Consider the following 26,880-nt stretch of genomic DNA (forward strand, 5'->3'; position numbering starts at 1 on the left):
TTTGCCAACACAGTCGTGGTCCTGTCCAGGAGCCAGCAGCTGCAGGCTGCTCATGAGGCATGCTATCATGGAGACTGAGTCTAACTCCTTCCCAAGAAAAGATATGCTCTGAACAGGGGAGAGCTTGCACTTTTCCCAGTTTACCCGAAGCTCTAAACGGCTGAGGTGCCTGAGTACCAGGTTCCAGTGTGCACACAACAGGTCTCGAGAGTGAGCTAGAATCAGCCAGTCATCGAGTTAGTTGAGGATGTGAATGCCCACTTCCCAAGCAGTGCAAAGGCTGCCTCTGTGACGTTCGTAAAGACGTGAGGTGACAGGGACAAGCCAAAGGGGAAGACCTTGGGAGGTCTGTGTCAAGGTAGAACCAAGACGTGGAAGTATGCGTCCTTCAAGTCTACCGCTGCGATCCAATCTTGATACCGGATGCACACTAAAATACATTTTTGCATCAGCATCTTGAACGAGAGTCCAGTTCAGAACTAGCAGGTTCAAAGATTGGCCGCAACCCACCACCTTTCTTTGGTACGATGAAGTAAGGGCTGTAAAGCCCTTTCCTCATCTTGGATGGAGTGACAAGCTCTATCGCGTCCTTCTGCAGCCCACTCCAGCCCGACACTCGCAGAGGCCCGGGCAAGCATGGCAGTCAGCTCCGCCTCAGCCTCAGACTGGGCAGGCAACCCAGTCGAGTCCTCGGGGTCCGACATCACCAACACACTCTCATCCAGCTTGCGTGCTCCGAAAGAGATGTTAAGCTGGCCCTGAGGCGATCTGGTCTCACCTCGGAACATGACAGGGGCAAACGAGCGTGGTGAGGTGAGGACCCGTAGGTAGAAGTCCTGGCGCAGGGGGCGGCTGGAGCCCGGAAGAAGGAAAGCCATGACCACAGAGTTGCCATGGTCATGTTCTCGCAATGAGAACATGAACCATGCACGAACGCTGCCTCAATGTGTTCGCTGCCCAGACAAGTGAGGCAGCACCGTGGCCTTCGGAGACGGAGAGATAATGACCAAATCCAGGAACCACACAAAGACGGAATGACATCTTTAAAAAGACGCGTCTATAAAAAGACGTTCGCATTAATGCGTTTTGCTCTAATAGATATAAATACTCTTTATGCAACACACCATGTTTGAATACAGGCAAGCTTTGGCAGAGGTAAAGATTATCAGTGAATAATGGTTTACATTTTTATTCACTCATCTCACAAAGCTATCATATGGCTTTAGAAGTCTTGGAATAATTTTACTTTTCTAATTTTATTGAATATAAAAGAACAGCTTGGACATCCTAATAAATATGTAATCTTGTTTTCCTACCTTTCATTTCTTCAAGCTAACAGACATCTGTTGAAATACAAAACATTTCACAATAAATGATAACATTATTTAGGCAAATCATGACTGTTATCACATGTTTACCTTAACTGCCCCACTGCCTTTATGTTTAACACAGCAATCATAATAAAAAACAGTTCCTTTGTTCATGGGAATTGAATGAATCGAGGAGTCCAGGAGCTTGTACTCATCTCATGGGGTTTGACAAACATGTCCAGGCACAAGCCTCTTGGATGCCAGAAGATCCTAAATAATATGTTGTACTGAGAGAGCCTGCACCATCTAACCCATGTTCTTAAGGCTATGATTTTAATTTAGATGCCATTCAACCAAATTGAAACAAATTTTGTAAAAAACTGGGGATGACCAAATGAATTCATGGAAATTCTTGCTTTGCTTAATGACTGCTTTGCTTAAATATGGAATTGTTGGAACAGGGTCTCTGAACTCATGTGTTGTGTTCTCTGTAGATTTAACACAGAATGGAAAACGGCAAATAACGATCTGAAATCTAGTAAAGATTGTCCCAAAATACAATATATATTATATAGTATAATATATATTATATAATATATAATTTATTATTCATGCAAACATTAATGTTAGTTCTCATTCCCAAACTTTTAGCACATTTACTAAATTTACCAGTGATTTTAACCAGAATTTGCCTTAGTTGTACAAACAAAATTAAAAGATAACATTAAAGTGACTTCATATTGGCTTGATAGCAAAGCACCTACATCATTTCCAAAAATAAAAATGAAATAGTTGCAATGACTAAATGACAGTTTTCATTAATTTCTTTCTAAAATATAGCGAATCCTCCTAAGCCAGCAACAATCTACAGTAGGCAGAAAGGCCTTACAAACTTTAATGTTTCTATCTTTTACAATATAGAAGACAATTAGTTAAATTTCTTAATCTGAAGAGTAACAAGTGAGAGAAAATGGAAAATGAAAGGATGGCAGGGGGATGTGGTTTTACAAAACCAAGTGTGAATTGATTTGCTGAGCCTATAACTATTCCAAATGTGCCGCCTTTATAACAATTAAAATTTCTAAAGTAAATGACTGAAAAGGAACAAAAAATATTTACTGTACATAAGTATAAATGGCCTTGGCCACATGCCAGATACTGTGGATCAACATGCATATTTTTTATAGGAATAAGAGAGATAAATATTACTAAATTTTTTGGACAATGCAAATGATAAAAATATACTGTGAATAGTTAGAGTATACCTAAATGTAAATACCCTGACTGGCTGGTACTATTGATCTCCTGGGATTTTCACACTCGACAGTCTCTAGAGTTTACTCAGAATGGTGCCAAAAACAAAAAAACATTCAGTGAGCGGCAGTTCTGCAGATGGAAACACCTTGTTGATGAGAGAGGTCAATGGAGAATGGGCTTGTTTGAGCAGACAGACAGGCTACGGTAACTCAGATAAACACTCTATACAATTATAGAGAGGGGAACAGCATCTCAGAATGCTCAAAACATCAAACCTTGAGACGGTTGGGCTAAGACAACAGAACATATTGTCATAATGTGTTACAATGGAAATAACAATTAAAGTATTAAAATGATTGTATAAATATACAGTACCATGCAAACGTTTTAGGCACTTGTGAAAAACTTTCAAAGTGAGGATTTCTTAAAGAAATAATGACATAAATAGTTTTCGTTAATCAATTAACGTCATACAAAGTCCAGTAAACAGAAAAAGAGCTAAATCAATATTTAGTGTGAACAGTTCTTCCTTCCAAAACAGCACCAATTCTTCTACTTACACCTGGACACAGTTTTTCTTGGTTGTTGGCAGATAGGGTGTTCCATGCTTCTTTGAGAATTCACCACAGTTATTTTATTTATTTAGGCTCAATTACTTTTGTCTCTTCCTGTAATTCCAGACTGACCCAAAGTTCAGTGGTGGGCACTGTGAGGGCCATGCCATCTGTTGCAGGGCTCCTTGTTCTTCTATTCTATTCTGTCTGCAAAAATAATGTTTGGGAGTATAAAATGTATATTTCCTATTGACACACTAAAGTAGCAGATATAAATAACTATCTTAAGACAAATATTTTTGGGAAACATCTTAAGTGCCTAAGACTTTTGCACAGTACTACATATATTATATATATATATATATATATATATATATATATATATATATATATATATATATATATATATATATATACATACACACTCACTGAGCACACACACACACACACACACACATATATATATATATATATATATATATATATATATATATATATATATATATATATGCATTTTAAAAGCCAAGTTTTGAACTCAGTGCCACTGGAATGGCTTTATGTGGTATAATTATTAATAAATATTCTTTACTGGCAGTATAATTAGTCATTTCTACCTCCCCAAATTGTATTTTCTACATTTAAGTGTTAGTTAGGTGTAAAATTCTCATTATTTAGTAAATTACAGACATTTAATAAATTGTGAATGCAAATTGAACATTTCAATTGTTCTTGCTTAAACGGACATTAGCACAATCAGCAGTAACATTTGAGAATCATTACTTTTTAGTTACCTAAATGTTTGATTATCCTTGTAAATCTTGGTCAACAGTTTCATTTAAAACATGTTTATTTTATCTTGAATATGAAAGAAGACTGAAAAGAATACAACACATTTCAGACCAGAATGATCCTTCAGCACTTATGTGGCTTGACCTTAAGGCAATCAGTGTGAAATAGTGGTGAATAATTGAGTGGACAGGGAGGCCAGAGGTGTCACAAAATAAAAAAGCCTTGGAAGAACAGCAGAAAAACGATGTTGGCTTTATTAGAGCATTAAAGACACAAGTAGAAAATTATGAGCATATTAAAAATAATAAGAACAATTATGGAATGCTAGAAAGCCTATTAAAATATGATTCACAATGATGGATCTCCTATAATGAGAACAGAATAGTAAAGAAACAGAGAAGACCTCCTACAGACAATAATGACAAACAAACACATTAAAAAGATATCATCATATCTACTATCTGTTGCGGCTTGTTGCTTAATTTTTCTTCTTTCTCTGGCGAAAACTAAAGGAACAAGGCAAGAGCTGTACAGATGACTATATTATGCAGTCATCTTGTTGGACCCAAAATGGATAAAAGTTGTGAGATCTTTTGTCTTCTTTGGCAATAACAGTAAAAGAAAGCAATGTTATTCTATGAAGAAAATTAATTTGTCTCAAATCATGTATAGTGAAAACATAATTGCTTCACTGTGATAAGTTCATTTATTATTAGTTTAGTAGCCCTATGTTTTATCATTTATTAGCATTACTTTTGCCAGATGGAAAAAATACAGCTGGGATGTGTTTCTGTTCTGATTCATAGGGCTTCACGCCATGTCCATTTTTATTAAAAAAAAAATTGTTTAGTGTCATGAATTTACTATGTGTTGCCAGGGCAGCTTTATCAGACCTTATTATTCAGAGGATAATATGATTTATGATGTGATAATATGATTGTTATTTTGTTTAGTTTTTTCCAATTAAATAGCTAACTCCTTCCCAACCTTTATACAGAGAAACTAATCTAGCCATAATCATGTTATTTGTTATCAACATTGAGTGTCTTTTTGATAAGCCCCATGTGAAGTTTGCGATTAATTGGCACTTTATTTAACCTCAATGTAGTCTTGAGCTTCTCAGGTATGACTACAACTGTTACATGAGCCCCCGCCCATGTTAATGAGCCGCTGAACACGTCGTCCCGCATGACCCCGTGTGCAGAATGCGAGCTAGAAAACAACGCTGGCCCTTTAAGACGGGAGTGCTCGCTTCACAGGCGGCCGTTCCGCGGTATTACCAAGCTCGAGACTACAGTAACAAGCGGACTCACGCACACATGAGATAGATGGAATTATAACAATGGAATATCACTGCGTTCTGTTTACTGTTTTGTTACAGTTAATCGTCCAACCAGGTAGGACGCAATTTGTATCATGTATTGTTCCTTTTTAGAATCAAATTGCTTTTGAAGCGTAGACGAAAGATTCCAGAAAGTTTTTCATTGAACAGAATAAGGATGCACTGCTCTTGCTGCGTATACACCTTTAGATTAGACTTTATGTGAGGCAACCTTCTTGAATTAGCCTATTGTTAAATGTATCACTCAAAGTAATAGCAAACTGTAAAACCTTGTAAATGCAAGGACCTGTTGCTAACTGAGTAATGTGGGTTAAACTAAATAAAGGCATTAAACTGAGTGTAAACATGAAAGTGCTTTAGGGATGCGTGTTCTCAGCGAGGCACTTGTTTTCCCTCATAATTCATATATCACATTCCCTTAATCGTACTGAGGTTTCGCATATCATTAGAGCTCATTCTGTTGCTGCAGAACTCCTGAACGCGCCACTGTCTTGTCGTTCAGATGAATAGCAATTTTATGGGTGAGACTTTCCACTGATAATCCCAATGAATCATATCTCCCTCACTTACCATATGGACACAGCGCTGTGACTTTATGGGCTGACAATTTAAGCGGCTACAGGAACTGATAATTGAAATAAGATATTGATCCGAAGAGCTGCATGTGAGAATGCAAAGCATAGCTTATCCTCGCGCGCTTCTCTCAATAATTAATCACTCTGGCTGGCGCGTGTGTCAGTCTCGGGTGCAGGTGCGCGCGGCAACAAGTGTAAGAATATTGAGTCAAAAACACTCGTATGCTGATATTATTAACTTAAGATAGTTCCGAGGTTTGTTTGATATAATAGCGAGAGGCCAAGCATGGTGTGAGAATAACGTCATGCAGATGATACGCTTGAAAGCTCTTAAAAGATGTTCTGCATGCTACAACCAGACTTGTTTTGTTTTGTTTTGTTTTTGGCTTCGCCCGCTTGCTCTTCATGGGCATATCAGATGGTCTTTTGTAGTGCTCGGATAAGCCCTTAAGGATGTTTTGAAAGATGAAGGACGAGTCATTAGTTGGGCTGCGTCTGTTAACAGACCATTGGTTTCACTTAGGAAAAACAAAAATACCACCCATGTCTTTTTTGGCTACGTTGTCTCTAGCTACACATTTCTATACCTAGATTCGAGAGCATCTCTGTTTATCATTGTTCTGCACTGCATTCCCTTATTACATTCCTCGCATTTAGCGCGTAGGCTATTTGTGCTTGGATGATGCAGGGTGAGAAAACCGATTAAGGTAACCAAACTCAAGCGACATTTTTAAAGGAAACATTTCAATGAATTCAGATGACCAGGTTTGACAACCCTGAACACAATGCAGTCTAACTTTGTGGTTTTCACATGAAGGCAATCTGAAGAACATCTTTGTAACGCCAGAGGGCTACAGCGCTCAAGTGACTGTTTTGCGTCGGGTTTCTTCAAACACAGTGCTGCGGGCTTTCAGATAAGAACCATGAGAATACGATTTGCATGGACATAAACGTAGTTACTGTTACAGTGAATACGGTGATACTTACAATATTTAGTTCTGTTAAAACGTTATAGGTATGTTAATTGTATGCACTTTGTCTTCTCCTGGCCCTTTAATTATGATCCAAAAGCTGCGTATTACCTGACATTATAGATTTATAGAAAGCTTAGGATGTCTTTTACATTAGCCATAAGCACAAATTTAGAAAATGTATACTTAATACTGGAAATAAGAAACTTCGAAGACTCTCTTTAGACCAAATCTCAGATATTTATTTTTTTTTGCAGGCATGGTAAAGTGGGACACTTGCAATGTCAGTGTGGCCCCTCTTAAACACTCTAGACTTGTACTTGAAAATAGTTTTTAGTATTTATTTGATTTTGTTTGCAACGTAGGGTTACATTATTAAAATATCTGCTTGTTCAATGAAAAATTAACAAATTCAAGTTGCAATATTCTCCTTCAAATATTCATTATGACTAGCCATTTGTAATGTGTTTTACATTTTTGTAAAACATTTCCCACAAGGAATATTTACCTCTGACAAAAAAAAAAACATTTCAGTTTAGTTTTTGAATATAGTATAATATTGCTTGCACCAGTGTATTGCTCAAAGATGAATAGAAAGCCTCAGAAAACATGCACGTCCACAACACAATGGCACAGGCGCAAAAACGAACCAAATAACTAAATCATTTAAAAAATATTTTAAAGAAATATGAGAATTATCACAGATGTCCCACTTTACCAGTATCACCCTGACCCACTTTGCCAAAAACTATTTTATAGAAAATACCTAGAAATTATTTGGAATTGCTTTCTGCATTGTCTGATGCACCTTCACATTATAAATCATTTTACATAACATTTACAAATCTTAAGTAAACATTTACGATTTATAACCATTGCTTTTCCCACCAATCATGCAGATACTGTAGTTAATGTTCATATCAACCATCAGAATGGATAAAAATAATATATTTATACTGTGGCATGATTGTTGGTGCCATACGGACTGGTTTGAGTATTTTTGTAACATCTGATCTCCTGGGATTTTCATGCACAACAGTCTCTAGAGTTTACTCAGAATGGTGCCAAAAACAAAAAAACATCTAGTGAGTGCCAGTTCTATGGACAGGAATGCCTTGTTGATGAGAGAGGTCAATGGAGAATGCACAGAATGGTTCGGAGCTGACAGAAAGGTTGCAGTAACTCATATAAACACTCTGTACAATTGCAGTGAGCAGAATAGCATCTCAGAATTCACAACATGTCAAACCTTGAGACGTATAGGCTACAATAGCAGAATACCACGTCAGGCACTTTATTAGGACCATAGTGTTTCTAGTAATGTGTGTGTGTGTGTGTGTATATATATGTATATATATATATATATATATATATATATATATATATATATATATATATATATATATATATATATATATATATATGTATAATGTATATGGGATCCCAACCCTTAGTGTTAACTAAAGGCCTATAATGATATCCATCAAAACTTAAAACACAGTTTTCACCAGTTATTAGGAACCAAGAGTAAACACATTAGTCTACTACTATAATCCTTGAATATCCATGCAATCCTTTACCTGCCAATCCATGTGTTTACTTGCCCTTTGCACCCTATTTTCTCTGTATCCTTATATACTGTATAATACAAATCAGATGAACTCATTGGAAAATAGCCTATGATTTGAGCTTTGGGTCACTATGCCCCATGGTATTATGTATTCATAGACAGATTTGTTTTCAGGCCTTGCCACATTCACATCATCAACAAACATTCTTAATATTCAGATCTGTAGCTTTTATGCATGTGGATTTGAGTTGTATAGAGCAATGCAGCACATTCAATGGAGAATGATTCAAGATGCCTAAAGCAAAAATCCAAAGTTTTTTTGTTTTTGTTGTTGTTTTCTGTAGACGTCTGCAAAATTGTCTCAAGTCAAATGGTAATTTCTTAAGAAATTTGTATGAGAGGAACTTTGAACACTTGCTTTTTTGGATTTGTTGAGATGTGAAATTGTCTATTTTAACACCCTTAACTGCCATTAATGTAACCTCAGAAGGCTTTGATTTGTGTGACTATGAGCTTGTGAGTGTGTGTGTATGCACTTGATATGTTCATGTAATATTTAATTTGAAAAAAGGCAATACAGATTGTAGGGTTACCATATGAACGTTCACAATAATAGTCTTTACTGCAACACTTTATTTGAGTAGGCTCAAAACCTTCTAATATATCACAGTGGTTATATGGCATATTGTTTGCCAGGGAAATCCCTTCTGAGTCACAACCCTAAATTGTGTGCACCTTGACATAATCTACGCTCTTGTCAATTTGTCAAATATTGAAGTTAATTATCTTACACCTGCGGCTGTCGTCTTTACAGGTGTTTTTGTTTTGTTCCCCATTTAGGCAGGTCCAAGCCAACTATAACCCCGGACGGACCCTGGCTCACAGTTCCACTGAACGGTGACTTCAATTTGCTTTGCCACAGTGACAGTTCAGTGCGATGGATACGAGAAGATCGTCCATCACGGACACTGAAAGAGGAACAAAGGAAGGGCCAACTGACAGTTCTGAAAGTGACCAGAGCAGGCCCACAACACATGGGCAAATATTCATGTCAGGAGGAGAGCTCTGGTGAAAAGAGCTCCATCTATGTATATGTTAAAGGTAAGTTGGACTTTTGTGCATTTCAGTGAAATGTCTGAAGGGTAATGTTAGGAATTGTGGGAGGAGAAGTGCCTTCTCTATTATACCTGCATGTAGAGGATATTCTGTTTACTAAGTCATACCTGTCTGTGCACACCTGTTAGCAATAATATGTGTACGTCTAGATAGAGGTAGAATATAGATACTGTATACAGCCCTATAAAGTCAAAATAAAGTAACTACGCCAACACAAAACTGAGAAAACTGGCATGCATTTTTTTTCAGTCAAATGTGGATCATAAAATAGGTTATAACCTAATGTTGACATAATTACAAACGTTATCACACTTTTAGCCCTATATGTCTGCAACAAGTGTACTCTGGGTGTAATATTGGGTAGTTTTGAATTTTCACTTTCTCTCTTTTTGTGACACTCTCTTTCTCTTGCTCTGAGCTTTAATGTCATAATCTAAGCCCCTTGGTTGTGTTTCATTGGTTTTTGATTTAGCATTCCTCTCAACAGATCCTGAAAATCCCTTCAGGAGGGGCATCGTGTTTGACATTGTTGCGGGAGAAGCAGACACAGCCACAATCCCATGCTTGGCGACAGACCCCAATATGTCAGACTTGCACCTGGAGAAATGTGACGGACGGTCCCTACCTGACAGCCTGAGATATTCGACCAGCATTGAGACGGGTGTGGCATTGCAAGATGTTAGGAAGCACTTTGAGGGATGTTACGTCTGCGTCGGGACTCTGGCAGGAGTCACGGTTAAATCTGGAGAATATCAACTCAATGTCCGCCTCGGTGAGAGAAAGAGAAGGAGAGAAATTTCAAAAATACAGTGGCACCAAATAGTATTTGAACACTTAAGCCAGGCTCAATGATTGAATGTCATTGCATTAGATAAAAAATAGCAAACAAGTGCCAATAAAAAACAAGATAGTATACGCACAATATTCGAGTAAAACATAACAGTCTGTTTAGCAATACATATACTGGTTCGGAGCTGACAGAAAGGTTGAAGTAACTCATATAAACACGCTGTACAACTGCAGTGAGCAGAATAGCATCTCAGAATTCACAACATGTCAAACCTTGAGACGTATAGGCACCAATAGCAGAATACCACGTCAGGCACTTTATTAGGACCATAGTGTTTCTAGTAAAGTGCTCAGTGAGTGTGTGTGTGTGTGTATGTGTGTGTGTGTATATATATATATATATGTATATGGGATTCCAACCCTTAGTGTTAACTAAAGGCCTATAATGATATCCATCAAAACTTAAAACACAGTTTTCACCAGTTATTAGGAACCAAGAGTAAACACATTAGTCTACTACTATAATCCTTGAATATCCATGCAATCCTTTACCTGCCAATCCATGTGTTTACTTGCCCTTTGCACCCTATTTTCTCTGTATCCTTATATACTGTATAATACAAATCAGATGATCTCATTGGAAAATAGCCTATGATTTGAGCTTTGGGTCACTATGCCCCATGGTATTATGTATTCATAGACAGATTTGTTTTCAGGCCTTGCCACATTCACATCATCAACAAACATTCTTAATATTCAGATCTGTAGCTTTTATGCATGTGGATTTGAGTTGTATAGAGCAATGCAGCACATTCAATGGAGAATGATTCAAGATGCCTAAAGCAAAAATCCAAAGTTTTTTTGTTTTTGTTGTTGTTTTCTGTAGACGTCTGCAAAATTGTCTCAAGTCAAATGGTAATTTCTTAAGAAATTTGTATGAGAGGAACTTTGAACACTTGCTTTTTTCGATTTGTTGAGTTGTGAAATTGTCTATTTTAACACCCTTAACTGCCATTAATGTAACCTCAGAAGGCTTTGATTTGTGTGAATATGAGCTTGTGAGTGTGTGTGTATGCACTTGATATGTTCATGTAATATTTAATTTGAAAAAAGGCAATACAGATTGTAGGGTTACCATATGAACGTTCACAATAATAGTCTTTACTGCAACACTTTATTTGAATAGGCTCAAAACCTTCTAATATATCACAGTGGTTATATGGCATATTGTTTGCCAGGGAAATCCCTTCTGAGTCACAACCCTAAATTGTGTGCACCTTGACATAATCTACGCTCTTGTCAATTTGTCAAATATTGAAGTTAATTATCTTACACCTGCGGCTGTCGTCTTTACAGGTGTTTATGTTTTGTTCCCCATTTAGGCAGGTCCAAGCCAACTATAACCCCGGATGGACCCTGGCTCACAGTTCCACTGAACGGTGACTTCAATTTGCTTTGCCACAGTGACAGTTCAGTGCGCTGGATACGAGAAGATCGTCCATCACGGACACTGAAAGAGGAACAAAGGAAGGGCCAACTGACAGTTCTGAAAGTGACCAGAGCAGGCCCACAACACATGGGCAAATATTCATGTCAGGAGGAGAGCTCTGGTGAAAAGAGCTCCATCTATGTATATGTTAAAGGTAAGTAGGACTTTTGTGCATTTGAGTGAAATGTCTGAAGGGTAATGTTAGGAATTGTGGGAGGAGAAATGCCTTCTCTATTATACCTGCATGTAGAGGATATTCTGTTTACTAAGTCATAACTGTCTGTGCACACCTGTTAGCAATAATATGTGTACGTCTAGATAGAGGTAGAATAGAGATACTGTATACAGCCCTATAAAGTCAAAATAAAGTAACTACGCCAACACAAAACTGAGAAAACTGGCATACACTTTTTTTTCAGTCAAATGTGGATCATAAAATAGGTTATAACCTAATGTTGACATAGTTACAAACGTTATCACACTTTCAGCTATATATGTCTGCAACAAGTGATTTAGCATGTTCTTGTAGTTATTGCTAATGCTTTTCATGCTTTGTTTCTTTGTCTTTCTCTCTCACTTTCCCTCTCTTTCTAAACACCAGTTTTTCTGATCACCCTGTGTGGTTACATATTGTGCCAAAAACACACTTTGTCTTTACTTAGCCAACATATCTGCTTCCTAAATCCTCACAAACAGCTCTTTTAGATTGAAAAGATACTTGTATGACCTCTGAATATACATCTTTCTCTCTACATATTTTTCTTTCAATATGTGCATAGATATAATAAACACTCCGGACTGAGACTTGGCAGTTTTTGCCTTTGGCCTCATCAAGTTTGGGGAAAAAAATATTAAGAGTTCTCAAACCATATAATTGAGAACTGATGGTTGTCAGGGTTGCTGTACATTGACAGTAATACCAGGAATGAGCACTGATAGTAATAGTGTGGGTTAGTTTTTTACTGTGGGTGTAATATTGGGTAGTTTTGAATTTTCACTTTCTCTCTTTTTGTGACACTCTCTTTCTCTTGCTCTGAGCTTTAATGTCATAATCTAAGCCCCTTGGTTGTGTTTCATTGGTTTTTGATTTAGCATTCCTCTCAGCAGATCCTGAAAATCCCTTCAGGAGGGGCATCGTGTTTGACATTGTTGCGGGAGAAGCAGACACAGCCACAATCCCATGCTTGGCGACAGACCCCAGTATGTCAGACTTGCACCTGGAGAAATGTGACGGACGGTCCCTACCTGACAGCCTGAGATATTCGACCAGCATTGAGACGGGTGTGGCGTTGCAAGATGTTAGGAAGCACTTTGAGGGATGTTACGTCTGCGTCGGGACTCTGGCAGGAGTCACGGTTAAATCTGGAGAATATCAACTCAATGTCCGCCTCGGTGAGAGAAAGAGAAGGAGAGAAATTTCAAAAATACAGTGGCACCAAATAGTATTTGAACACTTAAGCCAGGCTCAATGATTGAATGTCATTGCATTAGATAAAAAATAGCAAACAAGTGCCAATAAAAAACAAGATAGTATACGCACAATATTCGAGTAAAACATAACAGTAGCAATACATATACTGCTCAAAATTAAGTATTTGCACATTTTCTAGTTGTCAAACTTTGTTTAGTCTGGACCACTTCTGTCAAATGAATACTTGACTTGAATACTTGAACTGAATACTTTATAAAAAATAAAAAAACAGGGGTTAAAGAACAGATCCAGCAGAATTACTACAACATTGTTCCATTTTTTTACATTTCTGTCAGTGCTACATGGTACAATTGTTAATTTGCATAATAGGTTAAATGTACACTTAATAGAAACTTCAAATGTTGGTAAATGAAGAACAAGGCACAGTAACACTTTGCAGATAGGAATTACAAACTGGCAATCAATTGTAGTCTAAGAGCTCAGAACAAACAAGACAAATGTTGAGTAAACTCTACAGGCAATGCAGCCGTACAAGAGGTGCAGCTGGGGATGGAGGAGGGAGTTAAGTTCAGCTTGCATCCATGCAATATAAAGGCAGCTATGAATTAATGGAGGACTTAAATAGAACTTCTCTGATGAGCATCTGAATTGTATTGGTAGATGTCATGATCAGTGTCAGCTGATTGCGAGCTTGACTCATGTGACCTACCTAAACTGATGCTAAACTTGATTTAATGTTATGAACTAATAACTATTACAATGTTTACTTATTACTTATTTCTGTAAATACAGTGACACTGTAAAATAAAGTGTGACCAAATTAAATTGACATATTTTTGAGTTTGGCTTAAGTCTCCAATTACAATTTTGGGCACTGTGTAACTACGGAGTAGGACAACGACAGAAACCTGACACGTGCATGTCCATGTTACCCCACTTTAGCTTGCTCTTCCTTTTCCGCTGTGCTCCTGCTGTTTTGATTCAATGCATCGTGCTTCTTTGCTTTTAGTTCCAGATGCACCACCTCTGATCACACTGGGTCAGCCTCAAAAAATGCTGCTCACCCAGAGCGAAAAGCTCTCTCTATCCTGCTCCACCTCAAATGTCAACAGCGACATCACAATCAAGTGGAAGGCTCCGAGCGGAGTGGTAAGAGCCCTCTCACAAACATACTTTCACTTGTTAACCTAAGCACACTTGTGGGGCGCTGTGACTCTCTTCATAACCACAACACATGCATAAATACATACTCCAGGCTCAAGTACACATAGCACCAGTATCGATCTAGTAATATCAATGTTTACACATAGCACACAGATATGAGTGTACATTAATCACCACTTAATTTGTATATTTTGTCATGTGTTCTCATGACCAGTTCAGTGTTATGGATTGAGTCTGAAACTAAATGTTGTTACTTTGTACAGTACATTATATTATACTTGAGGGCACACTAGATCTAGATTGGTTTAAGGTGCAACTCATAACAGTAAAAGTAAACATCTGCAGATTATTCTGTAGCAACGGCCACACCTGCATATACAGAGACATCCATACAGTGGCAATTGGGGCTCATTGCAAAAAGGTCCTAGGTATTTCAAATGTATTTAAATCCTTTGTTTTCTATCTGTTATCATACATTTGATATATTTAATAATTTGATATTCTAGGTCTGTCTAGTTCTGGGTTTTCTGATCACTTCAGTTAATTGATTTATCTGAAGTATTTGACATAAAAGCACAACAAAATGTGTCTTATGTGTTAGAAAATATGATAAAATGGTAACACTTTACAATAAGTTTGTATTTGTTAACTACAATAGTTTACATGAACTAACAAAGAACAATACTTTTACAGCACTTATTAATCTTGGTTAATGTTAATTGCAACATATAAATTTTTTTTATTAAAAGTTGTATACTTTAAAATTTGACAATGCATTATGAACTAACAATTGTATTTTCATAAATTAACATTAACAAGATTAATAAATGCTTCAAAAAATATTGATTATTGTTAGTTCGTGATACCTAATGCATTTAATAATTTTAACAAATTTAACCTTTTTGTAAAGTTTTACCAAAAAAACATGCTCTTATAAAGGGAAAAATAATGTCTCAGAAAGTTTCCCAATCAGCTTTGTGTTCTCTTTCCTCTTGCATGTGCCAAGCAACCATCAGTTCAGCTATCATCACGTCTCCTGACTGAGCCTATTTCCCACGTACGGACAGCCACTCTCAACCTGGCCTCTGTGACGCTACGAGACGCAGGAAGTTACAGCTGTGAGGCAATGAATGAGAGAGGGACAAGTACAAAATCTGTCTGGGTTGACATCTATGGTAGACCTTTCAATTTTCATTTGAAAAAATGTATTATTCTACTGTTTTAGGGGAATAATTCACCCCAAAATAAAAATTATATCATCATTTACTCACTGTCATATCATTCCAACCCCAGATGATTTTCTTCCACAGAAAATAAAAGGAGAAATTTCAGAAATGTATTTTCCATTCAATTTCAAAGAATGGGGACTGTAGCTTTCGAGCTTCAAAAAGGATGCAAAAGCACGTTATCGTAAAAGAAGTCCATTCAACTTGTGTGCTACATTCCATGTCTTCTGAAACCCTATGATAGCTTTGTGTGAGTAACAGAAAGAAAATTGAAGTCATTATTCACTAAAAATCATGACATCTGATCTACCTCCCCTTGTCATCTTTATGAGAGTTCATGGGAGCTTGAAATCTTCAGTTCCCATTCATTGTAATCGCATAGAAACAAGCGACCCGTACAGTCTTTCTCCTTTTGTGTTCCATGGAAAAAAGTATGTCATATTGGTTTGGTACAACATGTGGGTGAGTAAATGATGACAGAGTTAAAACATTTTGTTGAACTATTCCTTTAATATTATCATATCCTTATACAGCTGGTAGGTGTTTGAAATAATACAATTATTTGATTATTATCTGTGTGTAGGTAAAGGCTTTATTAACCTAACAAGTGTGGATAACAGTACTAGGAGAGTGAGGGCTGGAGAAAGTCTGTCCCTGCGTGTGTTAATGGATGCTTACCCAAAACCTCACACATTCTCTTGGAGCTACAGTGGAATAAAACTTACCAATACTACTGATCATGTCATTACCAGCCGGTCACATGGGAACAGGTATGCTACTGCAAAGTCCAAGGTAGATGTCCAACGTTTTTAAATCAGCATGTTATGATTATGTTACATCACATTTAACTAATTGTGACTCTAAAAAGATTATGTATGTGATGACTGAAATAGTGTGAATTGCAAACATTAGGGCTAAAAAATACAACTGATGTCATGGAGCACTGGCATATTTTATGCCCATATTATATGCAGTAGTGGCATATTATCTGCAATTACACATTGTGAATATCATTCCAATTATATATTTTGTTGTTTCATAAGTACTCAAAAGTTAAAAAATAAGGCATTCTCTCTCTCTCTCTCTCTCTCTCTCTCTCTCTCTCTCTCTCTCTCTCTCTCTCTCTCTCTCTCTCTCTCTCTCTTCATCAGTTACACCAGCGAGCTGAAACTGGTGCGTCTGAAGGTGTCAGAAAGCGGCGTGTACACCTTTTCATGCTTAAACCGAGACGCAACTGTCCACCAAACATTCGAAGTCCACGTCATAAGTGAGTGAGAACGTTTAATGCAGATGGCAAATATTTGGCTTTTCTGCTTGCCTGAAAACAATTTGAAACACATGTGACCTATGACATTTGTGTTTATTCTCGTTCAGGACGAATCAATCACATTTTCTTGTGCATTGTGCGCCTCAGTTACAAATTTTGTTGGCTATAAGCACTTAACTGTCAAAGAAAGACCCTGACAAAAAGCCAGATAACAATAGTAGAAGCCAACTTGAATCATGTCAAAACAGATAAGAAAGAGTTGGGCTTAAAACTGCAAATATGTGATTACATTGTCAAATCAGTTTCTATTATGTTACAATTATTGATTACCCATTGTAAACCGATTTTTTTCCCACAAACAGGTCTTACATTTGGCCTACATTTTGAAGAGACTTCATTTGAAATGAAGAGTTTAATGGCTGCCATTTTAATATAACTTCTGTGTTTTGGAAATTTGACAGCATGCACAGTAACCATGAATGAGACAGCTGCATAAAAATCCATCTCACTAACCAGGAATGTTAAACTGACCTGAACCAATCTTTGACTTTTAGGTAAACCACAGATTGTGTCTTATGAAGGTCCAATTGATGGACAGGTGCGCTGTGTTGCTGAGGGTTACCCCACCCCTCAGATCCAGTGGTATTACTGTGATCAACCACATTCAAGGTATGTGCCCATTTTATTTGTGTTTTTTTAACAGTCATATAAGTTTTATTAAGCCCACAAACTAGGACAAAGTCACATACACCGATGAGCCAAAACATTATGAACGAATAATGTTGATCATCTCCTAACAAGGCCACATGTCAAGGTCTTGATAGATTAGATGGTAAGCAAACAATCATTTCTCATAGTCAACATGTCAAGGTCTTGGTAGATTAGATGGTAAGCAAACAATCATTTCTCATAGTTAACATGTTGAATGCAGGAGAAATAGGCAGCAGTAATGACCTGAGTGACTTTGGCAAGGGCCAAATTTTTATGGCCAGATGACAGGAACAGAGCATCTCTGAAAAGGCAAGTCTTGTGGGGTGCTCCCGATCAGCAGTGGTGAGTACCTACCGACATTGGTCCGAGGAGGGACAAACCTCAAGCTGGTTGACAGGGTGTTGTCTGCACAAGGATCATCGATGCGTGAGGGCAACGAAGGCTATCCCATCTGGTCCGAACAGACAGAAGATCTACTGTGGCACAAGTCACAGAAAAGTTTAATGATGGTTATGGGAAGAATGTGTCACAACACACAGTGCATCTCACCCTGCTGTGCTGACAGACCGGTCAGAATACCCATGTTCACTGCCGAAAGCGCCTACAATGGTCACGCAAACGTCATAACTGGACCTTGGAGCATGTTTTAATGGAAAACATTTATTTGGTTTCTTACCAGAAGTAGTTTTGTTGGCATGACTCACAAACACAAATTCAACTGTGATCATGCCATGTTGTTTTGTCACATAACTCTGTTGAAAGTAACCCTTTACTGACAGCACAGATGCTCTTGACCTGAGTCGGTTTAAATGAAATTAAATTATGCATTGCATATAGCAAAGCCAAAATTGTATGAGGTTAAGCATTGTTCATCAGGGTTGTTTTCTCAGAAAAGGCAAGGGACACAGTGCGTCCTCAAAATAAATTGAATGAGAAACTATTGACAGTGAAGCAAATACTGTGAAATATGAGGTAAAATAGTATATAATCAACCATTTTTCCTCAATTAACACTGTCAAACAGCAACACCAGTGGACAAAATTTCAGAGGGCAGCATCATCTCTTTTCAATCCCTTGAGCTCGTTGTGCTCTTATTAAGGTCCTAAACTGTAGGACCTAAATGACAGCAGCGAAATACAGGCGAAAATTCAAGTGAGAATTCTTCTTAGCTCTGTGATTGGCCTTATCAATCCGATAATGGTGTAAATAGTGTCTATTAATAATAAAAGCGGAACAACAGATAGTAGTAACAAAGACGAAGACACAAGAAATATGCTAATGTTAACATGAAAAACTAAAATAAAGGTTTAAAAATATGCTAATTTTGCTATTATTTTTGAAGCAATGTAATTAAAAAGCAATGAAAATTAAATGCATAAACTTGATGACACTTCGATGTGACTTGGTTTTAATAAATAGTATGTTAATATAAACATACAAAATATTATAGCATTTAGTGGTTGTTGATAGTCTCAGGTGTGCTGTTAATTGTGATGCTTAACCCAATAACTGCATTTACTGCATAAAATAGCATGATTTTACATTGGACTAAAAAAAAACTATATATATAGGGGTCTTTGTCCTGTGAAATTTCAGAAGTCTGCCAATACAATGTTGGACATATTTTCTCTTTAAGAGTGCATTGTGACTGAGCTAAACTGCTAATTTGATGTCTGATGATTGGACAACAAGGCTTTAGCCTGTTAATGATAGGATAAGTAATTTTACTCTGTCATGATTGTAACATCAAACATAATTGGCTGCCATCAGTCATGTGACACTGTCCGACGACATGGGAACAAATCACTCCCGTGGGGTTGTTTATTATTAGATGGTCACAGTGTTGAGAGAACACCTTAGCACAGTCTTAGTCACAAGCTCATCCAATCAATTCCTCATGATGATCAGATCCGATCAGGATAACATAGCCTGCTTCAATTTGAGAATATAAACATACAGTGCAATGTGTCTTTTGATCTTGTTCATTTGTCAGGCAGGCTCAAGGCTTTTTCTGTCATCAGTTTGATATTTTTTAATACACAGGCATTCTAAACTCATTTGCTTGTTCATTTTTAAATCATGTATCGTTTCCAAAATGCCAAACAATTTAAAATGTCTTTCAGTAATAAAGAGACTGCACAAAGACATATACAAATCAAAATAGATTTTTGTGGCTTTATATCTAACACTAACTTTGGCCTCAACTCAAAAGCATTGTTCTTGATTTTGTAAGAAAAAAGAGCTTTTGTGTAACAGTAAAAATGCTATGGAGTATCAAATCAGTGAAATCACTTGACGGCACTGCACAGTACACTCTGATGTCATCAGAAATAAAAGACCCCCTCGAGGTCTGTCACTTTGCAGCTTGTAATTTTGCTTTCTTAAGAAAAAGAGGTATGAAGTTATTTTGACACAGATCATAAAAAATCCTGCACATGTCTTATCTAAATTCTTTTGTTTGAGGTACAAATGTGCCATGGTGCCATGTATCATACTGTAGCATCTGAAAGTAATAAGAGATGCATATCACATCCTTAGAACTTATAAAGCCAGTGATCAAAAGCTATGCGTCTTAGTATGCATGGGTTATTGGCATATACTGTACATACAATCAGAGTCAGAATCAAAATGAGCTTGTGATGAGGAGGAGGGCGTGGCCGGGCCGTGAGGGTGCAAGCCTGGCACTGAGTGGCTCAATCAGCGGGAGAGAGATAAGAGGAGTCGGGAATGCCAGAGAGAGAACACACACACACACACACACACAGAGCTGTAAATTAATTTACCACAATAATACATTTCAACAACATACACACACACAGAGCTGTAATATAATTTACCACCATAATAAATTTCAACAACATACACACACACAGAGCTGTGTGTGTATGTTGTTGAAATTTATTATTATGGTCCAGTTCAGTTTGATGTTAAGTTATAATTAAAGTCTTGTTGAATGTTGAGCCGCTTCCCGCCTCCTTTCCTGAACCCTGTTACAGAGCTTTATTGCCAAGTGTTCTCACGTACACAAGGAATTTTGTATGGTTATAGGAGAAACAAGTGCACACAGAACATTACAGTGAGACACAGAATATAAAACAAGGACAATGGACCCTTATCACATTTAAGGGTAAATCTGGTATATAGGAGATCACACAAATATTATTTTTGTGTTCTCATGTGATAAAACAGCTAAATAAAAATGGGGGGAAATAGAGAATGGTGGGTTACAGTCAGAAGATAGAAAGATGCCAAATTTACCGTCACTCCATCACAACCGTGTTGGTTAGTTTTTATTATTATTAATGAAAAGAAAATTAAAATAACAAAGAATAACGTTACAAATGTACGCTAAATAATTAAAATCTCAACAGTTAGAGTTATGGTGCACTTTCCTTTATTTTTTTTATCAAATAGATGGTTTTACATGTTAAGGACTATGGGCATTAAAGACTTTTTATTATTATTATCTTTACTCTTTTTGATGCAGGGTATGGCATGCCCTTTTGACGTTTAATAATTTGCAGGATATGAATGGCTGATATCAACTATACAAATTTCACTTGTTAACATGCTAATTATTGATATAATCAGAACTATAATTTCTACTATTGAAAATGGCAATTCTTAATATCAGTAATTACATTTGCACTAGTAAAACTGTTAATTCTTGATATAAGAAAATGACGTCTTACTACACACTCTCAAATCGTAAGGATTCATATGACTTTTCTAAATTGAGCTAATTCTTATGAAATCATACGATTGCACTCATATTAACTGGTACGACTTTCACTACAGCCAATGATGTCGCTGGACATCATTTCCATCAAATACACGACAATTACTTGCTTCTGTCTCACACAACAGCTTTCTATTATGTTTACACACTCTACTGATTGGTTAGGTTTTGATAAGGGGTTTGGGAAATGCATAATATTAACAAGCATGTCCTTAATGCCTTGTGCATGAAACTTGTGCTTACTTCCGCATTAGACATCTGGGCATTTGCACATGATGCAATTGTAAAAATGTATTTGAACAAACCCGTACGAACTCGTAAAATATGTACGAATTTTCATGAGACTGGGTTGCATCTTCACTCATAGCAATACAAATTCTTGATATCAAAAATGGAATTTCAAATTATAAAAACTGCAATTGTTGGTATTTGTAATTGAATTTTAACTAGTAGAATTTCACAATAATCTCTCATTCACTCACATTCAAAATGCAATTACAGATATCTACAATTAGTTTCTTACTAGTTGAAATTCCAAGCACACATATCAGCTACGTAAAAAGATAATTTTGGATATAATTCATTAGATTATTACTAGTACAAATATACATTCCTGATATCAACAATTGAATTACTAGGGGCCTGGGTATCTCAGTGGTAAAGACGTTGGCTACCACCCCTGAAGTTCGCTAGTTTGAATCCCAGGGCATGCTGAGTGACTCCAGCCAGGCCTCCTAAGCAACCAAATTGGCCCGGTTGCTAGGGAGGGTAGAGTCACATGGGGTAATCTCCTCATGGTTGCTATAATGTGGTTCGTTCTCGGTGGGGCATGAGTTGAGCATGGATGCCGCGGCGGATGGTGTGAAAGCTCCATGGCTATGTGCTCAACAAGCCACATGAAGATGCACAAATATACGTACGTTCTCAGAGGCAGCTGCTATTTGTCCTCTGCCACCCAGATTGAGGCAAGTCACTACGTGACCATGAGGACTTTGAGCGCATTGGGAATTGGGCATTCCAAATTGGGTGAAAAAGGGAAAACAAAAACAAAAAACAATTGAATTACTAGTGAATTGAACTAGTGGAAATGCTAATTTTTTAAATCTGTAAATCAACAAATTGGTGAGTAATTAAAGATATCTAAAAAGGCTTTCTTACTAGTGAAACCACTAGTGAAAACCAATTTACTGATATAAAAAAATTTGCAGTTCCACTAGTTGCAATTTCATTACTGATATCAACAATTAACATTTGCACTAGTAACAATTTAATTATTGATATAAAAAATATATTTTACTGGTATTTTTTGCCATTTTAACTAGTGAAAATTGAATTGTTGATATCAGCAGTTCATTTCTTGTGAATGATTAACAGTCAATTTGGCTTGCCATAGCAGGGTTTTTAGAAACATCTCTACACAACAACTATATGGTCATGACAAGTACTAAGACAAAGAATTTATAGTTTTCTTTTGTATGGCCCTTCAGGTGCTCCAATTTGCTGAATGCTACTCAAGAGGAGGAGGATGTTGTAACCGTAACTATGACGAATCCACCCTTTGGGAAGGGCGCAGTGGAGAGCCGTCTAAACATCACCAAGAGCAATTACCCCACCCTTGAATGTGTGGCATCTGCCAACGGAGAAATCGTATACACTCTCTTCTCTATCAGCGGTAGGGAAAAAACACCCAAAATCAAACAGACAAACACAAATTTCTTCAGACAGGCTGTAGTTAGCAGTTACTGAAGATAGATTCTCTATGTAGTAATTATGTTTTATTGGACTCTCGCAAGCAGGTCATAAATGTAATTCAGTTCTCTGTTAGTTTATGTCAAGTTTGTTTATGTTGGGGTTAAGTTCAGAATTTCTACAAGTCATAAAAGAAATGTTGCAATATCTGAGAACTGGTTCTAAGGAAAGTTTCAAGATTGCATTCAGAGATAACCTCTTTGATGGCTTTTATACTTATATGCAAAGAAGGTGCCATGGATGGCAATCTCGGTGTGGAGCTCTCCAATTGTTTTTGTTTATTTGTCCTGTGTTTAGTAATTTTTTTCCAATCGGTTACCTGGAACAAACTGCTGAATATTTGGCAGCACATACCAGACATACCATAGTGGTGGTGGCGTAGTGGGCTAAAGCACATAACCGGTAATCAGAAGGTTGCTGGTTCGAACCCCACGGCCACCACCATTGTGTCCTTGAGCAAGGCACTTAACTCCAGGTTGCTCCAGGAGGATTGTCCCTGTAATAAGTGCACTGTAAGACGCTTTGTATAAAAGCGTCTGCCAAATGCGTAAATGTAAATACCAGACAATCTTTTCCCTGTTTTGGACTATTCAGACATTTTGCTGGACATTTTATTTGGAGGCGCAGCTGTGTTGTTTAAGCGTGCTATGAGACGGAGGCAAGGGAAACGAGCGGTGCGCTGGTCAAGCTCCATCAGCGCAGCTTTCGAACACTGCTGCCGAGTATTCATCTTGTGAATCTATGCTCTTTCCCTAACAAAACGGACAAACTCCTCATCCATACAAACAAAAACTTTTCAAACACAGAAACCTGGTTGAGTGAAGCCATTCCGGACAGCACATTACATCTGCCGGGCTTTCAGCTGTTCAGAGCGGATCGCATTGCGGAGTTAATGGAGAAAACAAGAGGCAGTGTAACATGCTTTTACATCAATGGAAGTTGGTGTACAGATGTAACAATGTTAAAGAAGATGTGCTGTCCTAATTTGGAAGCACTCTTTATCAAATGTAAGCCTTTCTACTCACCGCAGAAGTTTTCCTCATTTATTCTGGTGAGTGTTTATATTGCTCCACACACGTGCTTGAACGCAGCTGGCTGATCAGATCACAGACATGGAACAACAACTCAGTTATTTTTATTCTCTGCGATTTTAAAAAGCCAATCTCACCCATGAACTGCCAAAATACAGACAGCATATTACATGCCCCACCAGAGAAATAAATACACTGGATCATTACTATACAACAATAAATGATGCATATCGCTCTGTCCCTAGAGCAGCTTTGGGACTCTCTGATCACTGTCTAGTTCATCTTTTTCAAACCACAGGCAGAAACTAAAATCAGCTAAACCTGTAGCAAATACTGTAAATGAGGCAGAGCTGGAATTACAAGCATGTGAGGCTGCCGACACCAATCTGGACGAGCTCACAGATACTGTGACATCATATATCAGTTTCTGGGAGGATTGGTGCATTCCTACTAGGACTTATTTAACATACAACAATGAAAAAACATGGTTCATAGCTAAACTCAGGCAGCTTTGTCAGACCAAAGAGGATGCTTATAGAAGTGGGGATAAAATCAGGCCAGCTGAAAAAGGAAATCAGAGTGGCTAAAAGAAGCTATTCTGATTAGCTGAAAAACCCTGCATCAGTGTGGAGAGGCCCAAAAGACATTATTACTAACTACAAAACACCATTCCTCAACATTGTATGAGACCAACAACTAGCTGATGAATTGAATGTGTTTTATTGTAGATTTGAAAGGCCCAGTCTCATACTCCACACCCACTCTGACCTTCACTTCACACAAACATCAACACCTCCTGCACCCACCCCCCTGCACTCAATCTGCACTTAAGATCTGCAAAGAGGAGGTGTGCCGTGTCTTCTGGAGAAAAAAGACAAGGAAAGCATAGAGTCCAAATGGTGTTTCATCCACTTGTCTAAAATCCTATGCTGACCAGTTGATCGCCATCTTAACACAGATCTTCACCAGATCACTGGAGCAGTGTGAAGGTCCCTGCTGCTTCAAACCCTACACCATCATTCCTGTCCCAAAGAAACCCAAAATCACAAGACTTAATTACTATAGACCGTCACTCTGACGTCTGTGGTCATGAAGTCATTTGAGAGACTGGTGTTGGCCCACCTGAAGGACATCACTGGACCTTTCCTAGATCCCCTTCAATTGGCTTATTGAGTAAACAGGTCTGTGGATGATGCAGTCAACATGGGATTGCATCATATCCTGCAACATCTGGACAGACCAGGGACATATACAAGGATCCCTTTTGCGGACTTCAGTTTGGCTTTCAGCACCATCATCCCAGCTATGCCCCAGACTATATTACATCAACTCTCTGTTCCCATGTCTATCTGTCAGTGATTCACCAGCTTTCTGATGGACAGGTAGCAGCTAGTGAGACTGGGGGAATTCACTTCCAGCACCTGTACGATCAGCACTGGTGCACCCCAGGGATGTGTGCTCTCCCCACTACTCTCCTCCCTGTATACCAATGACTGCACTGCCAAGGACCTCTCTGTCAAGCTCCTGAAGATGTAGATGAAACTTCTGTCATCTGCCTCATCCAAGATGATGATGAGTCTACATACAGAAGGGCGGTTGAACGGCTGGCTCACTGGTGCAGTCAAAACAACCTGGAACTGATCACGCTCAAAACAGTGGAGATGATAGTGGACTTTAGAAGGCCCACCCCAGCATCGGCTCACCATTCTGAACAGCACTGTGGCAGCAGTGGAGTCAATCAGGTTCCTGGGCTCTACTATCTCATAGGGCCTGAAGTGGGAGACCCACATTGACTCTTTTGACATTGTACTTCCTTTGCCAGCTGAGGATGTTCAACCTGCCACAGGCGCTGCTGATACAATTCTAATCAGCAGTCATTGAGTCTGTCCTCTGCACTTCAGTAACTGTCTGGTTTGGTTCAGCTATGAAATCAGACATCAGAAGACTACAAAGGACAGTTCGGACTGCTGAGCAGATTACTGGTTGCCCCCTGCCCTCCATTCAAGAACTGTACACTTCCAGAGAGAGGAAAAGGGCTAGAAAAATCACTCCGGACCCCACTCACCCTGCCCACTACCTTTTTGAACTGTTGCCTTCTGGACGGCGCTACAGAGCATTGAGCTCCAGAACCGTCAGGCACAGTTTTTCCCCTCAGGATATACATCTCATGAACAGTTAAAGCTGCCCCATTGAGCAATAATTATGTACAATACACAGCTTAGTCTATTTATATTTATCCAACATACCCTACCTCTTCTGCATTTCATCCCCTTGCACCTGTATATAACAGATTTGTATTTGTATTTGTCCATTCTATATATATATATATATATATATATATATATATATATATATATATTAGGGCCGGGACTCGATTAAAAAATTAATCTAATTAATTAGAGGCTTTGTAATTAATTAATCGAAATTAATCGCATTTTAATTGCATAAATATTTGACCTGAGAACAGTGAGAAGTAATTTTTTTCACATGGATTTTTAGTATACCATTGAATAATGACTGAATACATAAGCTTAAGCAACAAAATATTGTTTATTTTTGTTCAACCAAGTCCAGCAGACCAGTGCAATTTTTGCCATTAAGTGTAGCAATAGCATATTTAGAAATATAGTACATTTCAGAAATTCAGGTAGCCTATAGGTAGGCTATAGTAGACCTTCTGTAAACTATGTTTTTTTAAGTAAAACACAATACTTTCAAGTACATTCAGAACATTGGAAACCCTGACTATTAGAAAACATCTCTCTGTTGCTTCAGAGGCCATAACAGACTAAGTCCAAC

At 37.8% G+C, this 26,880-nt stretch overlaps 1 protein-coding gene and 1 long non-coding RNA gene across 7 annotated transcripts in view; one reads left to right on the forward strand and one right to left on the reverse strand.

The window, feature by feature from the left end:
- LOC127621663 (uncharacterized) overlaps positions 1–26,880 on the reverse strand; it is a 114,419-nt gene that overhangs the window by 84,949 nt on the left and 2,590 nt on the right. Inside the window, exons 2-3 of the long non-coding RNA XR_007967887.1 lie at positions 13,008–13,150; positions 10,110–10,252 (exon numbers count right to left, since the gene is read on the reverse strand). This is a non-coding gene — a long non-coding RNA (uncharacterized LOC127621663). The remainder of the gene's footprint in view (positions 1–10,109; positions 10,253–13,007; positions 13,151–26,880) is intronic.
- The window catches only part of LOC127621661 (mast/stem cell growth factor receptor kita), a 38,678-nt gene continuing 16,966 nt past the window's right edge, over positions 5,169–26,880 (forward strand). Inside the window, exons 1-11 of one of the 6 annotated variants that reach the window (XM_052095344.1) lie at positions 5,169–5,307; positions 9,209–9,469; positions 9,972–10,256; positions 11,656–11,916; positions 12,855–13,154; positions 14,204–14,343; positions 15,365–15,533; positions 16,168–16,354; positions 16,736–16,851; positions 17,406–17,520; positions 22,789–22,973. In XM_052095344.1, the coding sequence (XP_051951304.1) occupies positions 5,253–5,307; positions 9,209–9,469; positions 9,972–10,256; positions 11,656–11,916; positions 12,855–13,154; positions 14,204–14,343; positions 15,365–15,533; positions 16,168–16,354; positions 16,736–16,851; positions 17,406–17,520; positions 22,789–22,973 (2,074 nt within the window). In that variant the 5' untranslated portion in view covers positions 5,169–5,252. The remainder of the gene's footprint in view (positions 5,308–9,208; positions 9,470–9,971; positions 10,257–11,655; positions 11,917–12,854; positions 13,155–14,203; positions 14,344–15,364; positions 15,534–16,167; positions 16,355–16,735; positions 16,852–17,405; positions 17,521–22,788; positions 22,974–26,880) is intronic. The other 5 variants (XM_052095345.1, XM_052095348.1, XM_052095346.1 and 2 more) reach the window with 5 other exon arrangements.

Source organism: Xyrauchen texanus, chromosome 28 (genome assembly GCF_025860055.1).
Source record: "Xyrauchen texanus isolate HMW12.3.18 chromosome 28, RBS_HiC_50CHRs, whole genome shotgun sequence".
Lineage (NCBI taxonomy): Eukaryota > Metazoa > Chordata > Actinopteri > Cypriniformes > Catostomidae > Xyrauchen > Xyrauchen texanus.